The following is a 22,485-nucleotide window of genomic DNA, read 5'->3' on the forward strand; positions in this document are numbered from 1 at the left end:
CTGAAACAGGCGGATCCCCTGAGGTCAGGAGTTCGAGACCAACCTGGTCAACATGATGAAACCCCGTCTCTACTAAAAATACAAACATTAGCTGGCGTGGTGTCAGGCGCCTGTAATCCCAGCTACTCATGGGCCTCCTGCTGAGGCAGGAGAATTGCTTGAACTTGGGAGGCGGAGGTTGCAGTGAGCCAAGATCACACCATTGCACTCCAGCCTGGGCAACAAGAGCGATAATTCGTCTCAAAAAAAAAAAAAAAAAAAAAAGATGAGATTTGGCTGGGAACACAGCCAAACCATATCAACCATTTTAGTCACAAAAGGACTAATGCTGTATGATCCCAGTTATATGAGGTCCCTAGAGTAGTCAAATTCATAGAGATAGAAGGTATGGTGGTTGCCAGGGGCTGGGAGGAAGGAGAATGGGGAGTGTTTAACGGGTGCAGAGTTTCAGATTGGGAAGATGAGAAAGTTCTGGAGATGGATGGTGGTGATGATTGTACAACACTGTGAATGTGTTTAGTGCCGCTCAACTGGTCACTGACGAGTGGTTAAAATGGTAAAATGGACACATATTGTATCACAATAAAATATATATGTTATATATTTTGTCACATAAAATATATATGGCTGGGTGTGGTGAGTGGCTCACGCTTGTAATCCTAGAACTTTGGGAAGTTGAGGAGGGCAAATTAGTTGAACCTAGGAGTTCGAGACCAACTTGGGTAACATGGCAAAACCCTGTCTCTACAAAAAATACAAAAATTAACCAGAGTGGTGGCATGTGCCCGCAGTCCCAGCTATTTGGGAGGCTTAAGTGGGAGGGTAACTTGAGCTTGGGAGGCAGAGTTTGCAGTGAGCCAAGACTGTGCCATTGCACTCCAGCCTGGGCGACAGAGCAAGACCCTGTCTCAAAAAAAAGGGCCAGGCACGGTGGCTCAGGCCAGTAATCCCAGCACTTTGGGAGGCCTAGGCGGGTAGATCACCTGAGATCAGGAGTTTGAGACCAGACTGGCCAACATGGCAAAACCTCATCTCTACTAAAAAACAAAAAATAGCTGGGTGTGGTAGCACATGACTGTAATCCTATCTCCTTGGGAGACTGAGGTGGGAGAATTGCTTGAACGTGGGAGGCGGAGGTTGCAATGAGCTGAGATCTTGCCACTGCACTCCAGCCTGGGTGACAGAGTGAAACTCCATCTCAAACAAAAACAAAAACAAAACAAAACAAAAATATATATGTGTGTATGTATATTTTATATATGCAAAACTTTAATAATAACCATTTCAAAATATACAATTTAGTGGCATTTAGTACATTCCCACAGTTCTGCCACCACCACTTCTATCTAGTTCCAATATACATACGTGTGTATATTTAATTTTTTTTTTTTTTGAGATGGAGTCTCCCTCTGTTGCCCAGGCTGGAGTGCAATGGCGCGATCTCGGCTCACTGCAACCTCCACCTCCCAAATTTAAGCAATTCTCCTGCCTCAGTCTCCTGAGTAGCTGAGATTATAGGTGCGTGCCACAAAGCCCAGCTAATTTTCGTATTTTTAGTAGAGATGGGGTTTCACCATGTTGGTCAGGCTGGTCTGGAACTGCTGACCTCATGATCCACCTGCCTCGGCCTCCCAAAGTGCTGGGATTACAGACATGAGCCATCGCGCCTGGCCTGTATGTTTAATTTTTCAGTAGAGACAAAGTCTTGCTATGTTGCCCAGGCTGCTCTAGAATTTCTGGCCTCAAGTGATTCTCTCACCTTCGCCTCCCAAAGTGCTGGGATTGCAGGCTGAAGCCACTGTGCCCGGCTGTTCCAAAATAGTTTAACATCATGAAAAGGAAACCTCATCCCATTAAGTAGTTACTCCTTATTCTCCTCCCACCCCAGCCCCTGGCAACCACGAATTTGCTTTCTGTCTCTATGGATTTACTTACTCTAGATATTTCCTATAAATGGAATCATACAATATGTGGTCTTTGTGTTTGGCTTCTTTTACTTTGCCTCATGTTTTTGGGCCAGGCATGGTGGCTCATGCCTATAATCCCAGCATTTTAAGAGGCTGAGGCAGGAAGATTAATGGAGGTCGGGAGTCTGAGACCAGCCTGGGTAATATAGCAAGACCCCATCTCTATCAAAGATAATGTTTCTGGCTGGGCGAGGTGGCTAACGACTGTAATCCCAGCACTTTGGGAGGCCAAGGCAGGTGGATCACGAAGTTAAGAGATCGAGACTGTCCTGGCCAACATGATAAAACCCTGTCTTTACTAAAAATACAAAAATTAGCTGGGCCTGGTGGTGCAGCCCCTGTAGTCCCAGCTACTTGGGAGGCTGAGGCAGGAGAATCACTTGAACCCAGGAGGTGGAGGTTGCAGTGAGCTGGGATCCCACCACCGCACTCCAGCCTGGCACCAGAGCGAGACTTCGTCTAAAAAAAAAAAAAAGTTTCTGAAATTCATTCACATTGTGTCATGCATCAGCGCTTCCTTCCTCCCTCCTTCCTTCCTTCCTTCCTTCCTTCCTTCCTTCCTTCCTTCCTTCCTTCCTTCCTTTCTTTCCTTCTTTCTTTCTTTTTTTTTGATATAGGGTCTCACTCTGTCACCCAGGCTGGAGTGCAGTGGCATGATCACAACTTGTGCCAACCTCAACCTTCTGGGCTCAAGTGATTCTCCCACCTCAGTTCCCTGAGTAGCTGGGACCACAGGTGCACGACACTATGCCTGCTAAATTTTATTTTATTTTTTATAAACAGCATATTGCTATGTTGTCCAGGCTGGTCTTGAACTCCTGGGCTCATGTGATTCTCCCACCTGGGCTCCCAAAGTGCTGGGATTACAGGCGTGAGACCCTTCACCCAGCCGCTTCCTTCCTTTTGATGGCTGAGTAGTATTCCATGGTGTAGATGTATTACCATTTGTTTCTCTATCTGTGGATGGACATATGGCCTGTTCCCACCTTTTGGTTATTGTGAACAGTGCTGCTGCGAGTATTCGGATACAAGGATTTGTTTGGGTGCCTCTGCTGGGCACATTTGGCTGCTTTTTGCTCTCAGTTTCTTTCTGGCCTTGCCAAGAGGGCTCCCAGATCCCTTTCTTCACTTGTGGCCAGGTTGGTCCTGCTGGGGCGTCCTGGAGCTTGTGGGACAAGTGGTGCTTCTTGGAGAACCTGCTGGGTGACATGTCTCAGAGGGTCACAGCACTCGGCGGCCACCCAGCAATTAGGAAGCTGCCTTGTCATGCTCTCTGGAGAGAGTACCTGAGTATGTGGCCTGGCAGTTCTGTCTGTCGGTTTTCTGGAAGCAACCAGGAGATGTCCCAGCCTCTGTGGGGCAGGTGCAGCGAGAATCCACCTCCCTGAGTCACTGCTTGGAGAGCCTTTAAGTCTGTGGACATCCTGTCTCATTTCAACCTTAGTGTTAACAGGATGTGTAAGACATGACACTGAAATGGGAGGGGAGGACAGTGAGATCGAAACTCTGCCCAGCAAGGCTTACCACGGGAGGCTCTGGGAATGGTTACTGAGGCCTGAACATAGCCGGTGGTCACAGTGAGCTTCCAGCAAAGGACAGTGGGCTTTTAGGCGTCAATGGCATTAGAAATAATCAGACATGGAATTTCTGTGCTGTGCCGTTTCCATACCTTTTTAATTGATTGAGGTGAAATTCACATGAAATTAGCCATTTTAGAGTGAGCAATTCAAGACTTGGCGTGGTGGCTCACACCTATAATCCCAACACTTTGGGAGGCTGAAGCAGGAGGATCACTTAAGCCCAGGAGTTCAAGACCAACTTGGGCAACATAGTGAGATCCTGTCTCTCCAAAAAGTACATATATGAAAAAACATTAGCTGGGCATGGTGGTGTGCACATGTAGTCCCAGCTATTCAGGAAACTCAGGTGGGAGGATCGCTTGAGCCTAGGAGGTGGAGGCTGCAGTGAGCTATGATCACACTGCTGTACTCCAGCCTAGGTGACAGAGCCAGACTCTATCTAAAAAAAAAGTAGTTACTTATAATATTGTTGTACTTATTAAATGATGAAGATTGTGATGGTGATGGTGATGGGGGTATTGATGGAAGTGCCAGGCAAAATCCAAGCCCCAGTAGCTGACTTATTTTATTTTATTTTGTTTTATTTTTTTGAGACGGAGTCTCGCTCTGTTGCCCAGGCTGGAGTGCAGTGGCACGATCTCGGCTCACTGCAAGCTCTGCCTCCTGAGTTTACACCATTCTCCTGCCTCAGCCTCCTGAGTAGCTGGGACTACAGGTGCCCGCCACTACGCCTGGCTAATTTTTTGTATTTTTAGTAGAGTCGGGGTTTCACTGCGGTAGCCAGGATGGTCTCGATCTCCTGACCTTGTGATCTACCCACCTCGGCCTCCCAAACTCCTGGGATTACAGGTGTGAGCCACCGCACCCTGCCCCCAGTAGCTCACTTATCCTAAATCCAGGAAAGAAAATGATGCAGGATGGTGAATAACAAGAGAGAGACATCTGAAAGAGTCTGCCTCCATTCAGGAGAAGCTGAGAGAACTGAAAGCCTTTTCAGGAATTAGGACATTCAGCTGGGTGCGGTGGTGCACACCTGTAATCCCAGCACTTTGGGAGCCTGAGGCGGGAGAATTGCTTGAGCCCAGGAGTTGGAGACCAGCCTGGGCAATATAGTGAGACCCTATCTGTACAAAAAATAGGAAAAAAAAAATCCCAGCTACTCAGGAGGCTGAGGTGGGATGATCACTGGAGCCCAGGAGTTCAAGACCAGCCTGGACAACATAGTGAGATCCCCATCTCTACACAAGAATTTTTTTAGGCCGGGCGCGGTGGTTCATGCCTGTAATCCTAGCACTTTGGGAGGCCAAGGCGGGTGGATCACAAGGTCAAGAGATTGAGACCAAACTGGCCAAGATGGTGAAATCCCATCTCTACTAAAATTACAAAAATTAGCTGGGCATGGTGGTGTGCACCTGTAGTCCCAGCACTTTGGGAGGCCGAGGCAGGAGAATCACTTGAACCCAGGAGTGGAGGTTGCAGTGAACCAAGATCGTGACACTGCACTCCAGCCAGTGACAGAGCGAGATTCCATCTCAAAAAAAAAAACAACAAAAATTAATAGCCAAGTTTGGGGTCACATGCTTGTAGTCCCAGGTACTCAGGAGGCTGAGGTGGGAGGATTGCTTGAACTCAGGAGTTGGAGGCTGCAGTGAGCTATGATTTTACCACTGCACTCCAACCTGGGCAACAGAATGAGACCCTGTCAAGAAAGGAAGGAAGGAGGAGGAAGGAAGGAAGGGCAAAAGGGAGGGAGAGAGGAAGGAAGGAAGGAGAGAGAGAGAGAGAAAGAAGAAAGAAAGAAAGAAAGAAAGAGAGAGAGAGAAAGAAAGAAAGAAAAGAAAGGAAGGAAGAAAGCAAAAGAAAGAGGAAGGAAGGGAGGGAGGGAGGAAGAAAAAAAGAGAAGGAAGGAGGGAGGAAGGAAAGAAGGAAGGAAGGAGAGAGAGAAAGAAGGGAGGAAGGAGAGAAGGAAGGAAGGAAGGGAAGGAAAGAAAGAAGGAAAAGAAAGAAGGAAGAGAAAGAGGAAGGGGAAAGAGGGAGGGAGCGAGGGAGGAAGGAAGGAAGGAAGGAAGAAAGAAAAAGGAGACATTAGACCGGGTATGGTGGTTCATGCCTGTCATCCCAGTACTTTGGGAGGTTGAAGTGGGCAGATCACTTGAGGTCAGGAGTTCGAGACCAGCCTGGTCAACATGGTGCAACTCCATCTCTACAAAAAATACAAAAATTAGCATGGAGCGGTGGCACACACCTGTAAACCCAGCTACTCAGGAGGCTGAGGTAGGAGAATCACTTGAACTTGGGAGGCAAAGATTGCAGTGAGCTAAAATTGTGCCACTGAACTCCAGCCTGAGCAACAGAGCAAGATTCTGTCAAAAGAAAGAAAGAAAGAGAGAGAGAGAGAGAAAGGAAGGGAGGGAGGGAGGGAGGGAGAGAGAGAGAGAGAGAGAGAAGGAAAGAAGGAAAGAAAGAAAGAAAAGAAAGAAAGAAAGAAAGAAAGAAAGAAAGAAAGAAAGAAAGAAAGAAAGAAAGAAAGATTAAAGCACTCTCCCCGTGACCCACCTGCTCAGGCAGGGTGTGTCCCTGCCAAGGTCCCGGAGGTCTCATTTCTTGCCTCCTTTGAACTTGGCAGTGTGGAGGGGTTAGAAGGGCCGTGACTAAGCTTTCAGCCAGCTGACTGGCCATCTTCTGATGAGCAGGTAGGCACCGAGGGGAGACTGTGCCCTAGGCAGTGCATTTATGTGGCAGCGCCAGAATGGGATTTTTGTTTGCTTGTTTTCCAGCTCCTTTTTTACACACAGCAAAATGTTGCATGCTTGAGGGTGTGTCTCCTGTTTCCTTTTGTAGAAGACAATCCTTCACCTCCCAGATGGAATCAATCTGGGATGCATTTTCTTTGTGAGCCAGCCATGTGCACAGCTCCGGGATGGTGGAGACTGCCTTCTCTGGGCGTCCTTAGCAAAAGACTCCACTTACCAGAGACCATCAAAGAGACAAAAATCAAACAGTATTAGGGTCCAGGCTGCTGTAACAATGACTGCAGACCGGGGTCTTCAAAGGAACAGAAGTTGTCCAGTCTTGGTGGCTCATGCCTGTAATCCCAGCACTGTGGGAGGCTGAGGCAGGAGGATTGCTTGAGGCCAGGAGTTTGAGACCAGTCTGGGTAACATGGTGAAACCCCATCTCTACTAAAAATACAAAAATTAGCCAGACGTGGTGGTGCACGCCTGTAATCCCAGCTACTCGGGAGGCTGAGGCAGGAGAATCACTTGAAGTCAGGAGGCGGTGGTTGCAGTGAGCCAAGATCATGCCATTGCACTCCAACCTGGGTGACAAGAGTGAAACTCCATCTCAAAAAACAAACAAACAACAACAACAACAACAACAAACCCCCCAAATTATCAATATGTGGTGGCACCCACTTGTGGTCCCAGCTACTTGGGAGGCTGGAGGTGGGAGGATTGCTTGAGCTCAGTTGAAGGCCGCAGTGAGCTATGGTCGCACCAAAAAAAAAAAAAAAAAAAAAGTAGAGGATCCTTCCAGGCCTCTCCTCCAGCTTCTGGTGGCTCCCAGCAATCTTTAGTATTCCAGAGATGCAGCTGCAATCTCTGCCTCCATTGTTACATGCCCTTCTTCCTTGTGTGTGTCTTCTCTTCTTTTTTTTTTGGAGACGGAGTCTCATTCTGTCACCCAGGCTGGAATACAATGGTGTGATCTTGGCTCACTGCATCCTCCACCTCCTGGGTTCAAGCGATTCTCCTGCCTCAGCCTCCCAAGTAGCTGGGACTACAGGCATTTGCCACCACACCCAGCTACTTTTTTGTATTTTAGTAGAAATGGGGTTTCACCATGTTGGCCAAGCTGGTCTTGAACTCCTGACCTCAAGTGATCTGCCCGCCTCGGCCTCCCAAAGTGGTGGAATTACAGGCGTGAGCCACTGCGCCCAGCTCTACTTTTTTTTTTTTTTTTTTTGAGATGGAGTCTCACTGTATTGCCCCAGGCTGGAGTGCAGAGGCGCGATCTCTGCTCACTGCAAGCTCCGCCTTCCGGGTTCACGCCATTCTCCTGCCTCAGCCTCCTGAGTAGCTGGGATTACAGGCTCCTGCCACCACGCCTGGCTACTTTTTTGTAGTTTTAGTAGAGATGGGGTTTTACCATGGTCTTGATCTCCTGACCTCAGGTGATCCACCTGCCTCGGTCTCCCAAAGTGCTGGGATTACAGGCGTGACTGCACCCGGCCTCTACTTCTCTTTTAAGCAATACTGCATTTTGTTTGTTTTTGAGGTTTGATCATCCTTATTCCCTTGTGGCCCTTCCCAGTCAATGTCACCCAACTAGCCCCTGTGCAGTTGGGGCCCCCTAGGAGGCTGTTAGAAGTGGGAGAGCTCATTCAGGGCTGCATGGAGAGGGAGCTGGATAACAGGGGAAACTTCTAGTGCAGATGGGACGTCAGGAAAAGACAGGAAGGAAGGGCCTCTGCTTTGGTGCAGCTCTCAGCGTCTATGGCCAACTTGATGGGGGCCCAGAGTAGCAGCTGCCAGGGGAGGAGCCCCAGGATGCTCTTGTCTCCTGCTGTCCACCCAGTTTCCTCGCTAGGTGACACCTCATGTAACTGTAGTAAAATATCAAAACCAGAAGTTCGACATTGGCATAAGGGGTGTATGTGGTTCTGTGTCATCGTATTACACGGGTAGATTCATGCAACAATCTCCGCAATCAGGATACAGATCTGGGTCAGGCTTGGTAACTCATGCTTGTAATCCCAGCAGTTTGGCAGGTGGAGGTGGGCGGGTCACTTAAGGCCAGGAGTTCAAGACCAGCCTGGGCAATAGCCGTCTCAACAACAGCAACAACAACAAACTTAAAAAATTAGCTGGGGCCCGGCTTGGTGGCTCACGCCTGTAATCCCAGCACTTTGGGAGGCCAAGGCGGGCAGATCACAAGGTCAGGAGATCGAGACCATCTTGGCTAACACGGCGAAACCCCATCTCTACTAAAAATACAAAAAATTAGCCGGGCGTGTGGTGGGCGCCTGTAATCCCAGCTGCTCGGGAGGCTGAGGCGGGAGAATGGTGTGAACCCAGGAGGTGGAGCTTGCAGTGAGCTGAGATCTCACCACTGCACTCCAGCCTGGGCGACACAGTGAGACTCCGTCTAAAAAAAAAAAAAAAAAAAATTAGCTGCGTGTGGTAGCTCGTGCCTGTAGTCCCAGCTACTCACTTGGGAGGCTGAGGTGGGAGGATTACTTGAGCCCAGGAGGTTGAGGCTGCAGTCAGCTATGATTGTGCCACTGCACTCCAGACTGGGCAACAGAGTGAGACCCTGTCTCCCACTCCCCGAAAAATGATGCAGATCTGTTCCATGATCTCAAATGCCAGAGAGCCTCCTACTTCCCCGCTGCAGTCACCCCACTCTTCTCCCCCACAAATATACTAACCCCCTGTCAATCACTAATCTGTTTTCCATCTTTATAATGTTGTCATTTTGAAAATGTTACATAAATGAATTCCTATAGTATGTGATCTTTTAAGATTTTTTTTTTCATTCAACGTAATGCCCTTGAGATGCGTCCAAACTGATGCTCATATTGTTGGTTCGTATTTTCATTGTTGAGTAGTATTCTATGGTATAGATGTACCAGTTTAATTTTTTACTTATTATAGGACACTTTGGTTGTTTTCTGTTTTTGGTTATTACAAATAAATTGCTGTGAGTATTCATGTGTATGGTTTTGTTGGGACATAACTTTTTCGATTGTTTGTTTTGAGACAATGAAATCACTCCATTGCCCAGGCTGGAGTACAGTGGCAGGATCACGGCTCACTGCAGCCTTGACCTCCTGGGCTCAAGTGATCCTACTACCTTAGCCTCCCGAGTAGCTGGAACTACAGGCGCATGCCACCACGCCCAGCTAATTTTTGTATTCTTTGTAGAGATGGGATGGGGTCTTGCTATGTTACCAAGGCTGGTCTCAAACTCCTGGTCTCAAAGGATTCGCTCATCCCAGCCTCCCAAAGTGTTGGGACTACAGGCATGGCCCACCATGCCCAGGCGAACATAACTTGTGTTTTTTTTTTTTTTTTTTTTGAGGCGGAATCTTGCTCTGTCTCCCAGCCTGGAGTGCAGTGGCGCAATCTTGAGGGCTCACTGCAATCTCCGCCTCCCAGGTTCCAGATATTCTCCTGCCTCAGCCTCCCGAGTAGCTGGCATCACAGGTGCCCTCCACCATGCCTGGCTAATGTTTTGTATTTTTAGTAGAGATGGGGTTTCAACATGTTGGTCAGGCTTGTCTCAAGCTCCTGACCTCAAGTGATCTGCCCGCCTCAGCCTCCCAAATTGCTGGAATTACAGGCACGAGCCACGGCGCCCAACCCTGGATTCTTTTTTTTCCTGCTAAGTTTTAGAGTTCTTTATACATGCTAGAAATGAGTAATTTTTCAGATATGCAACCAATGTCTCGCTGCAAATATTGGAAATATTTTTGAAATTATTTTCTCCCTGTTTGTGGTTTGTTTTTTTATCCTTTTAATTGGGTCCTTCGCAGAGTGTAAGTTTTAAATTTTGATGAAGTTCAGTTTATTGACGTTTTTTCTTTTATGGATAGTGTATGTTTTTTTTTTTTTTGTTGTTGTTGTTGTTGAGACGGACTCTGGCTCTTTTTCCCAGGCTGGAGTGTAGCGGTGTGATCTTGACTCGCTGCCGCCTCTGCCTCCCAGGCTCAAGCCATCCTCCCACCTTAGCCTCTTGAGTAGCTGGAACTACAGGCATATGCACCACCATGCCCAGCTAATTTTTGTGTTTTTGTCAGAGACAGGGTTTCTTCATGTTGCCCAGGCTGGTCTTAAACCCCTAAGCTCAAGCGATCTGCCTGCCTTGGCCTCCCGAACTGTTGGGATTACAGGCGTGAGCCACCATGCCCGGCTGGATTGTGCTTTTGGAAGTGTCATGTCTAAAAACTTTTCACGAAGCTGTAAGTCCCAAAGATTTTCTCCTGTTGCCTTCTAAAAGCATGGTTTTCACACTTGGCATTTAAACTGATTCTTTTTTTTTTTTTTTTTTTTGAGACGGAGTCTTGCTCTGTCGCCCAGTCTGGAGTGCAGTGGCGCGATCTCAGCTCACTGCAATCTCTACCTCCCAGGTTTAAACAATTCTCCTGTCTCAGCCTCCCGAGTAGCTGGGATTACAGGCACCTGCCACCATGCCCGGTTAATTTTTGTATTTTTAGTTGAGACAGGGTTTCACCATATTGGTCAGGCTGGTCTCGAACTCCTGACCTCAGGTGATCCACCCACTTCGGCCTGCCAAAGTGCTGGGATTACAGGCGTGAACCACTGCACCCGACATTATGATTCATTTTGAGTTAATATTTGTATAAGTTATTTTTTGTCAGGTTTCTTTTTTTTTTTTTTTCAGTTTTATTGGCTACTCTTACATTGCTATACTTTTTTTGGGCCTATAAATATCCAATTGGTCCAGCACCATTTGTTGAAAGACCATTGAATGACTGTTTCTCTGTTGTCAAAAAATCAGTTGACTGTAATCCTAGCACACGCCTGTAATCCCAGCACTTTGGAAGGCTGAGGTGGGCAGACTGCATGAGCCTAGGAGTTCAAGACCAGTGTGGGCAACATAGCAAGACCCTGTCTCTACAAAAAGTACAAAAATTATTCAGGCATGGTGGTGTGCACCTATGGTCCCAGCTACTTGGGAGACTGAGGTGCGAGGATGGCTTGAGCCTGGAAGGTGGAGGTTGCAGTGAGCCGAGGTCATGCCATTGCATTCCAGCCTGGGTGACAGAGCCAGATCTTGTCTCAAAAAAAAAAAAAAAAAAAAATCAGGTGGTTGTACTTGTGTGGTGTTACTCCTGCCTACTGTATTCCATTCACCTGTGTATCTGTCTGTCTTTCTTTTTTTTTTTTTTTTGAGACGGAGTCTCGCTCTGTCGCCCAGGCTGGAGTGCAGTGGCCAGATCTCAGCTCACTGCAAGCTCCACCTCCCGGGTTTACCACCATTCTCCTGCCTCAGCCTCCCAAGTAGCTGGGACGACAGGCGCCCGCTACCTCGCCTGGCTAGTTTTTTGTATTTTTTTAGTAGAGATGGGGTTTCACCGGGTTAGCCAGGATGGTCTACGATCTCCTGACCTCGTGATCCGCCCGTCTCGGCCTCCCAAAGTGCTGGGATTACAGGCTTGAGCCACCGCGCCTGGCCGTGTATCTGCCTTTCAACCAATACCACATGGTCTTCATTACTAGAGCTACATAGTAAGTCTTGAAATTGGGTACAGTGATTTCTCCTACTTTTTCTTTTTCCAAATTGTTTGAGCTATTTTATTTTATTTATTTATTTGTATTTGAGACGAAGTCTCGATCTGTCGCCCAGGTAGGAGTGCAGTGGCGCAATCTCGGCTCACTGCAACCTCCGCCTCCTGGGTCAAGCGATTCTCCTGCCTCAGCCTCCGGAGTAGCTGGAACTACAGGCATGCGCCACCACACCCAGCTAATTTTTGTGTTTTTAGTAGAGACAGGGTTTCACCATGTTAGCCAGGCTAATCTTGAACTCCTGACCTCAAGTGATCCACCCACCTTGGCCTCCCAAAGTGCTGGAATTACAGGCATGAACCACTGCGCCCAGCCTGTTTGAGCTATTTTAGTTTCTTTGTCTTTCTATATAAGTTTTAGAATAATCTTGGCTATATTTACTAAACATCTTGCTGGAATTTTGATAGAATTGCTTTAAACATGTATCTCAATTTGAGGATAATTGGTATGTTGTTGGATAATTAGTATACTATGTTGAGTATTCTAATCCATGAACACAACATGCCTCCTTGTTTATTTGGATAGAGTCTGAGTTCTTCTATTTCAGTGCTTTGTCATTTTCAACATACAAATCCTATACATGTTTTGTTAAATTTACACTCGTGTTTTTTTGTTTTGTTTTGTTTTGTTTTTGAGATGGAGTTTCGCTCTTGTTGCCCAGGCTGGAGAGCAATGGTACGATCCCAGCTCATGCAACCTCCGCCTCCTGGGTTCAAGTGATTCTCCTGCCTCAGCGTCCCGAGTAGCTGGGACTACAGGCATGTGCCACCATGCCCGGCTAATTTTGTATTTTTAATAGGGTTTCTTCATGTTGGTCAGGTTGGTCTTGAACTCCCAACCTCAGGTGATCCGCCTACTTTGGCCTCCCATAGTGCTGGGATTACAGGCGTGAGTCACTGGGCTCAGTCCCCACCTGTTTGTTTGTTTGTTTTAAGAAATTGTACATTGCATTTTGTTTCAAATTTTAGATTCCACGTGTTCGTTGCTAGTACATACTAATAGAAATATGATTGATTTATATATATTAATCTCATATCCTATAACCTTGCTGAATTCACTTATGAGTTCTAGGAGGTTTTATAGATTCTTTGGAATTTTCTTTTTTCCTTTTTTTTTTTGAGACAGTCTCACTCTGTTGCCCAGGCTAGAGAGTAGTGGCACCATCTTGGCTCACTGTAACCTCTGCCTCTTGGGTTCAAGCGATTCTCCTGCCTCAGCCTCTCCAGTAACTGGGATTACAGGTGCCCACCACGACGCCCAGTTAATTTTTGTATTTTTAGTAGAGACAGGGTTTTTTTTTTTTGTTCTGTTTTGTTTTTTTGAGATGGAGTCTCACTCTGTCCCCCAGGCTGGAGTGCAGTGGCACGATCTCAGCTCACTGCAAGCTCCGCTTCCTGGGATCACGCCATTCTCCTGCCTCAGCCTCCTGAGTAGCTGGGACTACAGGCGCCCGCCACCGCATCCGGCTAATTTTTTTTGTATTTTTAGTAGAGACGAGGTTTCACCGTGGTCTTGATCTCCTGACCTTATGATCCACCCGCCTCGGCCTCCCAAAGTGCTGGGATTACAGGCGTGAGCCACCGCGCCCGGCGAGACAGGGTTTTACCATGTTGACCAGGCTGATCTTCAAACTGAGCTCAAGTGGTCCCCCCGCCTCAGCCTCCCAATGTGCTGGGCTTACAGGCGTGAGACACCACACCCAACTGGAATTTTCTATGTAGACATTTTTTCTATATAGACTTTTTTTTTGGGGGGGGGCGGAGTCTCGCTCTGTTGCCCAGGCTGGAATGCAGTAGTGGCATGATCACAGCTCACTGCAGCCTCAAAGTCCTGGACTCAACCAATCCTCCCACCTCAGTCTCCCAAGTAGCTGGGACTACAAGTGCATGACACCACATCTAGCTCATTTTTAAGTCTTTTGTAGAGACAGGGTCTCACTATGTTGCCCAGGCTGGTCTCTTTTTAAACTTTTCTAAGCGAAGGAGAGTTGGCCGCTATAAGGGTGTTGTAAAGGTTTCTGGGGCCCTCATGGTGATTCCAGGTGCTGGGTTCTGACAAGTCCTTCACTGAAGGTAGGTCACTGACTGCCTGGGCACGGTGGCTCAGGCCTGTCATCCTAGAACTTCAGGAAGCCAATGTGGGAGGATCACTTCAGCTCAGAAGTTTGAGCTCACTTTGGGCAACATACCGAGACCTCGTATCTGCAAATGGTTTTTGAAAATTAGCCAGGCGTGGTGGTGTGCCCCTCTCAGCTACTCAGGAGGCTGAGGTGGGAGGATCGCTTGAGCTGGCAAGGCTGAGGCTGCAGTGAGCCATGGTTACACTATTGCCCTCCAGCTTGGGCCTGACACCCTGTCTCAAAAATAAATAAAAAAAAAAATAAATAAAAATTAAAAAGTCATTGTCTGCTGTCTTCTGTTGAATCCCCACGGTCTACGTGGTGGAGAGGTGAAGAAACAGGTTTGGTTTTGTTTGTAGCAACAAGGTCTCACTCTGTTACCCGGGCTGACCTTGACCTCCTAGCCTCAAGCCATCCTCAATCTCCCGAAGTGCTGGGATTACAGACGTGCACCACCATGCCTGTCCAGAAGCAGGTTGCTGAATCAAGAAACTAACAAAAAGAGGAGGCTTGGAGTCTCCAGATTCCCTTATGAAAACGCACACGTGTGTCTGGCGCTAAGAACCTAGTTATTTGGCAGACTGATGAGGTATGCAGTGGAGACACATAAGCAGGGATCACGGACCATGGCAGGGGTGAGTTCCAAAAGGCAGACTTGGAGGGAGAGACAGCAACGAGAAGGTGGCGGTGGAAGGAGGGAGCCCTCACCGAAACTCAGCTTTGCCTCCCAGCTTGGCAGACAGATTCCCTCCGGCTTGTGAATCAGAAGTGGGGAAAACTTCCTACTTCTGTGGATAACAATGATGAGTGTTTATTGAGTGCTTATTGTGTGCTACACACTGTATACAACAGCATCTAGTTCTCACAGTAACTGTATGGGCCGGGGTTGTTGTTGGTTCCATTTCACAGAAATTTCACAGGCACTATGGCACAGAGAGGTGAAGCAACTTGCCCAAGGTCACACAGCCAAGAAACAAAAGTGCCTGGGCCATCTGATTTTAGAGCCTAGGTGGTACCTTGTGATATATCATAGCTGGGACCCAGTGACAATTACAGGTCATTACTCGGTGTAATGACCAGAACTCATGGATGGCTTTTGCTGTCCTGTAAGCCAAATTACAGTATCACATTGGCTTGGGTGCCGTTAGGCCCTCCAGCTCACAATGCCCTGTGACTGGTGTTCAGACGCTTGATTGCCGGCTAGGAGCACTTTCTTTTCTGAGACAGTCTCGCTCTGTCTCCCAAGCTGGAATGCAGTAGCGCAATCTCAGCTCACTGCAACCGCCGCCTCTCGGGTTCAAGCGATTATCCCACCTCAGCTTCCTGAGTAGCTGGGATTACAGCCATGCATCACTATGCCCTGCTAATTTTTGTATTTTTTAGTAGAGATGGGGTTTCTCCATGTTGGTCAAGCTCATCTGGAACTCCTGACCCCGTGATCTGCCTGCTTCGGCCTCCCAAAGTGCTGGGATTACGGGCATTGAGCCACCGTGCCCGGCCTTGGAGCACATTTTCTATTCCAAGAACCATGATCGCAGACACAGATGTGCTACATCTTGCTGGTTGTCATTTTCACCCTTTTTCTTTTTAATTGCCTGTCCAGTAGTACACTCTGCACCCCAGGATGGATTCTCTTGATGATTTTAAGCTGCATGCTGCAGACTCTGACCAACTTAATTTTTTAAATTAATTTTTTTTGTTGATTTTAGTAGGTCAGGGACATACTATAAAAATGAAGAACCAGGCCAGGCGCAGTGGCTCACACCTGCAATCCCAGCACTTTGCGAGGCTGAGGCAGGAGGATTGATTGAGCCCAGGAATTCAGGACCAACCTGGGCAACACAGTGAGAATCTACAAAAATAAAAATAAAATAAAAAATTAGCTGGGTGTGGTGGTGCTTGCCTCTGGTCCCAGTTTCCCGGGAGGCTGAGATGGGAGGGTTGTTTGAGGCCAGGAGTTTGAGGCTGCAATGAGCTGTGATTGCACCACTGCACTCCAGCCTGGCAACAGAGCAAGACTCTCTCTCAAAAAAAATAATAAGTAGATAAGAATAACCATTTTTAGTACTATAGAAAACACCTTGTATATAATAACTCTTAGTACTGAGGCTGCTTTGAGTGGATATAATGTTTTTCTTCCAATGACAAATAGTTCAAACTGTGGTCAAATTATTTGTTCCAAGTTTACCATAGAGAAATCTGACTACCTTTGTTCCTACAAAAATGCAAGTCACTAATCAATCTAAAAGGAATTAAGCTGCCCTTGGTAATGTGAGGCCAGGGAACTGATGTCAATTGTGTGGATTATTCTGGGGATAGAAGAATAAGGCCAAGGTGGATGGCACTGAACGGCTGGAAAGAGAGACAGAGTATTGTGAAGGCTGGAATGTCTGGGCTTTTGAAAATTTAATAAGGATGTGACTTGACTCTTGGACCCTGTCATTTGCCTGAGCAGAACGGAGCATGTTAATTTGCACGAGATCATCTTCATTCCAATGAGATGTTTTCTTTCCTAAATGAAATTAGGTTGCAGAAAACATTCCTTTCCTTTCCTACCTGTAAGGTGACAGTGAGCTAGCCACAGTGCGTGTCTTCTCCGGACTGTGACAGTTCCCTGATGTAACAGATTACTTGAGTCCCCATCGGCTGACAGTCACATTTGTGCCTGCATTTCTTAATCATTAGCAGGGGAGATGAGAGCTGCTCCAGGCAGGGTCTGGAGTAGCTCTAGCCTGGGTAGCTCGGGAAGCCTCTTTATGGCCAAGCATCAATAAACTTGGCAGGGTTTTGGCTCTTGTGACCCTCAGCGCTGGGAGAGGACACTTCTGTCTGATTTCACAGACTTTCACTTGGAGGATGGATGAATGTTCAAAGAAGAAGTCCTCTGACCTTTCTGGAATGTTCACATTCTTGATTTCTTAAACTATTTCTGCAGTGGTCAGAACGCTGATAAATGGATTTCAACGTGTTTTCAAAATGTTTCCCATTTTTGATGGCCCTATTCATCCAGCAGTGGTAACAAATATTGTTGTTGTCGCTTTTTTGACATGGCCACCCCCTGCAGCAGACAGCAGAGACAGAATAAATACAGACTACAGTCTGTGTCCTGAAGGAGTTTTTTGTTTTGTTTTGTTTTGAGATAGGGTCTCACTCTGTTGCACAGGTTGAAGTGCACTGTTGGGATTATGGCTCACTGTAGCCTCAGCCTCTGGGCTTAGCCTCCTGAGTAGCTGGGACTACAAGTGTGCACCACCTCATCCAGCTAATACATTTGTTTTCTTTTTTCTGAGACAGGGTCTGGCTCTGTAACCCAGGGTGGAGTGCAGTGGTGCGATCTCGACTCACTGCAACCTCTGCATTCCAAGCTCAAGTGATCCTCCTACCTCAGCCTCCCAAGTAGCTGGGACTACAGGCTTGTGTCACCATGCTCAGCTAATTAGATTTTGTATTTTTTGTAGAGATGGGGTTTTGCCATGTTGCCCAGGCTGAACTCGAACTCCTGAGCTCAAAGGATCCACCTGCTTCGTCCTCCCAAAGTGCTGGGATTACAGGTGTGATTTATGTTTTGTTTATTTTTTGTAGAGATATGGTTTGCTATGTTGCTCAGGCTGGTCCTGAACTCCTGGGCTCAAGCGATTCCCCTGCCTTGGCCTCTGAAAGTGCTGGGATTACAGGCATGAGTCACTATGCCCAGCCCTGAAGCAGTTTTAAGTCTGCAAAGCCAATTCACATGAAATAGCAAATACTATGAGAAAGTCTACAGAGTCAGATGTCAAAATTACAATTTTTTTTTTTTTGAGATGGAGTCTTGCTCTTGTTGCCCACGCTGGAGTGCAGTGGTACGAGCTCGGCTCACTGCAACCTCCCCTCCCTGGGTTCAAGTGATTTTCCTGCCTCAGTTTCCTGAGTAGCTGGGGTTACAGGCGCCTGCCACCACGCCTGGCTAATTTTTGCAGTTTTAGTAGAGACGGGGTTTCACCATGTTGGCCAGGCTGGTCTCGAATTCCTGACTTCAAGTGGTCTGCCCAGCTCAGCCTCCAAAATGCTGGGATTACAGGCATGAGCCACCGTGCCTGGCCATGCCCAGCTAATTTTTTATATTTTTGGTAGAGATGGGGTTTGATCATGTTGGCCAGGCTAGTCTCAAACTCTTGACCTCGTGGTCTGCCGGCCTCAGCCTCCCAAAGTGCTAGGATTACAGGCATGAGCCACCACGCCCAGCCCCTAAAGCAGTTTTAAGGCTGCAAAGCCAATTCACTTGAAACAGCAAATACTATGAGAAAGTCTACAGAGTCAGACGTCAAAATTACAATTCAATAATTATTTGCTTAATGGCTGTATTCCTTCTAGGCCATCCGTTCCATAAACCTGGGGACTGGGCCGGACATGGTGGCTCACACCTGTAATCCCAGCACTTTGGGAGGCCAAGGAGGGTGGATCATGAGGTTAGGAGATCGAGACCATCCTGGTTAACACAGTGAAACCCCATCTCTACTAAACATACAAAAAATTAGCCGGGTGTGGTGGCGGGCGCCTGTAGTCCCAGCTATTCAGGAGGCTGAGGCAGGAGAATGGCCAGAACATGGGAGGCAGAGCTTGCAGTGAGCCAAGATTGTGCCACTGCACTCCAGCCTGGATGACAGAATGACACTCCGTGTCAAAAAAAAAAAAAAAATCCTGGGGACTGAATTTATCTTTTTCATCATTTTCCCAGCACCTAGGACAGTGTCTGGAATACAGGAGGTGCCTAAATATTTATCATCTGACCAAATGATTGCAATGATTTAATAATTGGGTTTAATACTTGTTATTCTGCAGTGTTGCCTGCTGCATGAATTATTTTCCTTACAAATTCACTTATAAAACTTTCAACATCTGAGCAAACCATCATAAACTATGCATAAAGTGAGTGCCTATCTTAGTGGATAACTAAAATAGTTAAAGTTCCCGTATGTAGAGATAATGTGTGTAAGCAGATTAGATCATTGCTATCTTGGTGGGATTTGAGAGATGCTGGAAAACACTTCTTTTTGCAAATATCTAATTTTTCCATTAGATATTAATTCCTTTGAGTTGTGAAGATTTTGAAGTCTTCCAACTTCCCCATTAAAGTGCACAGATGACAACTAAAGCCTTTATCCCCCAACGTTTTTGCAGAATTTGTTGAAATGCAAGCCCAGGCTAAACCATGGGGATAATATAATATCCTGCTTATGTAACTGGGCTGTGCTTTAGTCTGATTAAAATTAGATTACATGGAGATCAGAGAAGCCACTTTCAGATTAAAACCCTGAGAAAAGCACCTGTGGATCACATTCTAAGACACCTAAAGAATTAAGAATTGACATGAAAAAGCATTTATAATTGATAGTATCTTTGAGTTCAAAGCTCCACATATCTCATTATCAAGTTCAAAGTAATACTGTCATTTTTTCTCAGTAACTAAGCTCTTATCTCCAAGATAACAAAGCTGACGGGAACAAGATCAGGAAGCCGAGTCTCGGGGTTGGGAGTTGAACCCTACATCTCCTGACTCCCAGACCCCTTTTGTGGTGCCTCTTTGTCGCTCAAGCCATCAAACACCTTTGCACACAGAAGTGTCCCTTGGCTGGGTGCGGTGGCTCATGCCTATAATCCCACCACTTCAGGAGGCCAAGGTGGGAGGATTGCTTGAGGCCAGAAGTTTGAGACAAGCCTGGGCAACATGGCAAGATCTCGTTTCTACAAAAGAACACAGAAATTAGCCGATGCGTGGTGGCGTGTACCTATGGTCCCAGCTATGAACCAAAATGTGAAAGTTGTCCACTTTGATAGATGACAACGGAAGGATCCTTTGGTTCAATGGACAGCTTGTAAATATAAAACAGTTGCTGGAAAATTATATTAGGGATGAGCTATCTCCTCCATTACAACGTTTGCTTTTCTTTAATGCAATTGAGTTCCAGCAGAAAGGCTTGGGAGGGGCCACAAGCAATGCTTCAGGAGTTACTGGAAGCGAGATATGGGGAGTGAGAGAGGAGATCCATCGATGTGGAGCAGGAGCCAGGGGAGGCCTTCTGCCCAGGAGGTCTGCGCTGAGGACCCTGGCTGTGCCCAAGGGAAATTGAATTCAGAGCTCCTTCTGCATCATAAATCCAGGACAGCTGGCAGCTCTCCAAGGGAGACTGGCGCTAAACTCCAAGGGCATCAGCCACCAGATTGGCCAATGCCTACAATGTCCTTTGAGAGCTGAGCCCCAGGTGTGCGGGCTTGGGATTCCGTTCTAACCTCGCGACCACGTTCATTTACAAGCCCTGCATTTTGTTAATTTAAAAATGCACTCACCGGGAGGGAAGGAGGAGAGCCTCCAACAGATATAGACAGCTGAAAGACTGGAATTATTCTGACATGCATGTCTTAGGAAGGAGAAGGCCTGATCTTTTTCTATTTTTTTGAGACAGGGTCTCACTCTGTCACCCAGACTGGAGTGCTGTGGTGCAATAATAACTCACTGCAGCCTCTGCCTACTGGGCTCAACTGACGTGACCTCGTACCTCAGCCTCCCCAGTAGCTGGAACTACCGGCACACGCCACCATGCCCAGGTAATTAAAAAATTTTTCTGTAGAGACGGGGTCTCGCTATGTTACCGGGGCTGGTCTCCAACTTCTGGTCTCCAGCCATCCTCCCACTTCGGCCTCTCAAAGTATTGGAATACAGGTGTGAGCCGCGGAGCCTAGCCAGGCCTGACTTCTGAATGCGTTCATTTCTTGATCTTTTACCCTGAGTGCACGTGTATGTTGCACCCCTGGCCACTGGGTTTTGCAGAGTGTGGCATTCCAGTGTCCGGAGCCCCACGCCCGTCCGCAGGCTACTGGAATGCTGAGGGCGAGGGGGCTTCGTTTCACTCGAACCACGTCGGCCTGCAACCCAGGGGCCGGGTCTACCGCCTCCCCCAGCGCAGACGCCGCCGGGCCTGGCCGGTCCCGGCCGGTCCCCGAGGGCGGGGCCGCGCGGCCCCACGCCCCGCCCACCGCGAGCAAAGGCGGGGCATGGGTCACGTGACGGCACGCCGACCAGAGAGGCCCCGCCCGGCGGGAGGAGGCCCGACCGCGACCCTGGCCGCGAGCTGAGGAGCCGCCCGGTCTCCCGCGCGCTCCCTCCGGCGGCGTCCCCAGCCTTCGGGCCCTCTGTTACCGGCCTCTGGCTAGCCGGCTGCGAGAGTGGCCTCAAGATGGATGAAGACGGCGGCGGCGAGGGTGGTGGCGGTGAGTGTCGGAGGTGTGGCGGGCTCGCCGGCGGCCTGGGGTCTGGGGCCGGGGGTCGCCGGAGGAGAGGGGGTCGGAGGCAGCGGAGGCGGCGCCTGCTGGAGGCCTGAGGCGCGCCGGGCCGGGGCCGAGGCGGGGTCTCCGGGGGCCCGAGGGAGGGGGCGGGCCGGGGTCGCCGTCCACCGCTGGCGAGGGTCTGGGTACCAGGCCAGGGCTGCCGCGGGCCAGGGTCGCCCCGGAGTCTCGGGCCGGGGTTCGGGGACCGCCCCTCTGGGGCGGGGGACCTTGCGGGGCGACCTTCCCCGCATCTTGTCGCCAAGGGCGTCCACGCCCTCCAGAGTCCGGCGTTTCGGACTCCCCCTTTCAGCTCAGGTGGGCGGAAGCGGCTGAGCCGGTGGGAAACCGGGAGGGGAAAGTTTTGCACTGGAGGCTCCTCGGGGGTACAGGAGGGGAGGGCAGGGGAACGGTTGGAAAGCGTGACAGTCTGCTTGGCTTTGGGTCAGAAACTGTCGCTGGATTTGCTCGAACGGGGAGGGGGCCAGCTGGAGTCCAGGTCAGGGTAGACGTTTTAGGAAACGGCAGACGCGACAGAGTGAGCAAAAAACTCCGTGGAGTCGAGGGTGGGGGTCACGAGCTGCACCCAGCACCGAGGCGAGACCGGAGAGCCAGGTGTGCCCGGAGCCAGGTGTGCTCCCGAGTGCGTCGGATCGGTGCCCGGCGTGGCCCAGGTGGTCTTGTGTCTGACGTTCGGTTTCCTCTTGCTGGAGGGGTCGTGTTTGTTGGAAATTATTTCGTGGAATACAAATGACTGCTAGGTCATGCTGGGAATTAGATTTTAAAAACAGAAGAACGTGCCTCTGTATGGAGTGGGTGTTCGCTTTGGAAGGCAAAGGGTTAATGCCCGTGTTTTTATAGGAACAGCCGAAGTTGAGGTTCTCTAGACTTTTTTTTTTTTTTTAAAGAGCTCCTTTGAGCTGACAGAAATCAGAATCATCAGAACCCCATGTAATAAGGGAGCAGTTTAGAGAAATCTTAATTACAGGCTGCCGGAGCAGCTGCCTGTAAGAATCAGCAGTATCGAATGCTTCAGGATGAAGTGGTTCATCAAGGTGCCTTCTAGAATTCAAGTGCTGCTCAGAGGGTGATTTTTTTTTTTTTCTTTTTTGCTGAAAGACGCGATGCAGCCAGGATGGTGGGAAGTTGGCACCCGTCATGGCATTTGGCGAGTTCAGTTCGCATAGTTGAAGCTAGGGGTAGCACTG

At 48.4% G+C, this 22,485-nt stretch overlaps 1 protein-coding gene across 2 annotated transcripts in view; it reads left to right on the top strand.

Moving 5' to 3' along the window:
• The first annotated feature begins 21,058 nt into the window (after positions 1-21,058).
• The window catches only part of CYTH3 (cytohesin 3), a 114,431-nt gene continuing 113,004 nt past the window's right edge, over positions 21,059-22,485 (top strand). The window contains exon 1 of one of the 2 annotated variants that reach the window (XM_033194890.1): positions 21,059-21,223. In XM_033194890.1, coding sequence (XP_033050781.1) covers positions 21,190-21,223 — 34 coding nt within the window. In that variant the 5' untranslated portion in view covers positions 21,059-21,189. The remainder of the gene's footprint in view (positions 21,224-22,485) is intronic. The other variant, XM_033194891.1, reaches the window with a different exon arrangement.

Source organism: Trachypithecus francoisi, unplaced genomic scaffold, assembly GCF_009764315.1.
Source record: "Trachypithecus francoisi isolate TF-2019V2 unplaced genomic scaffold, Tfra_2.0 Lachesis_group4, whole genome shotgun sequence".
In the NCBI taxonomy this organism is placed as follows: Eukaryota; Metazoa; Chordata; class Mammalia; order Primates; family Cercopithecidae; genus Trachypithecus; species Trachypithecus francoisi.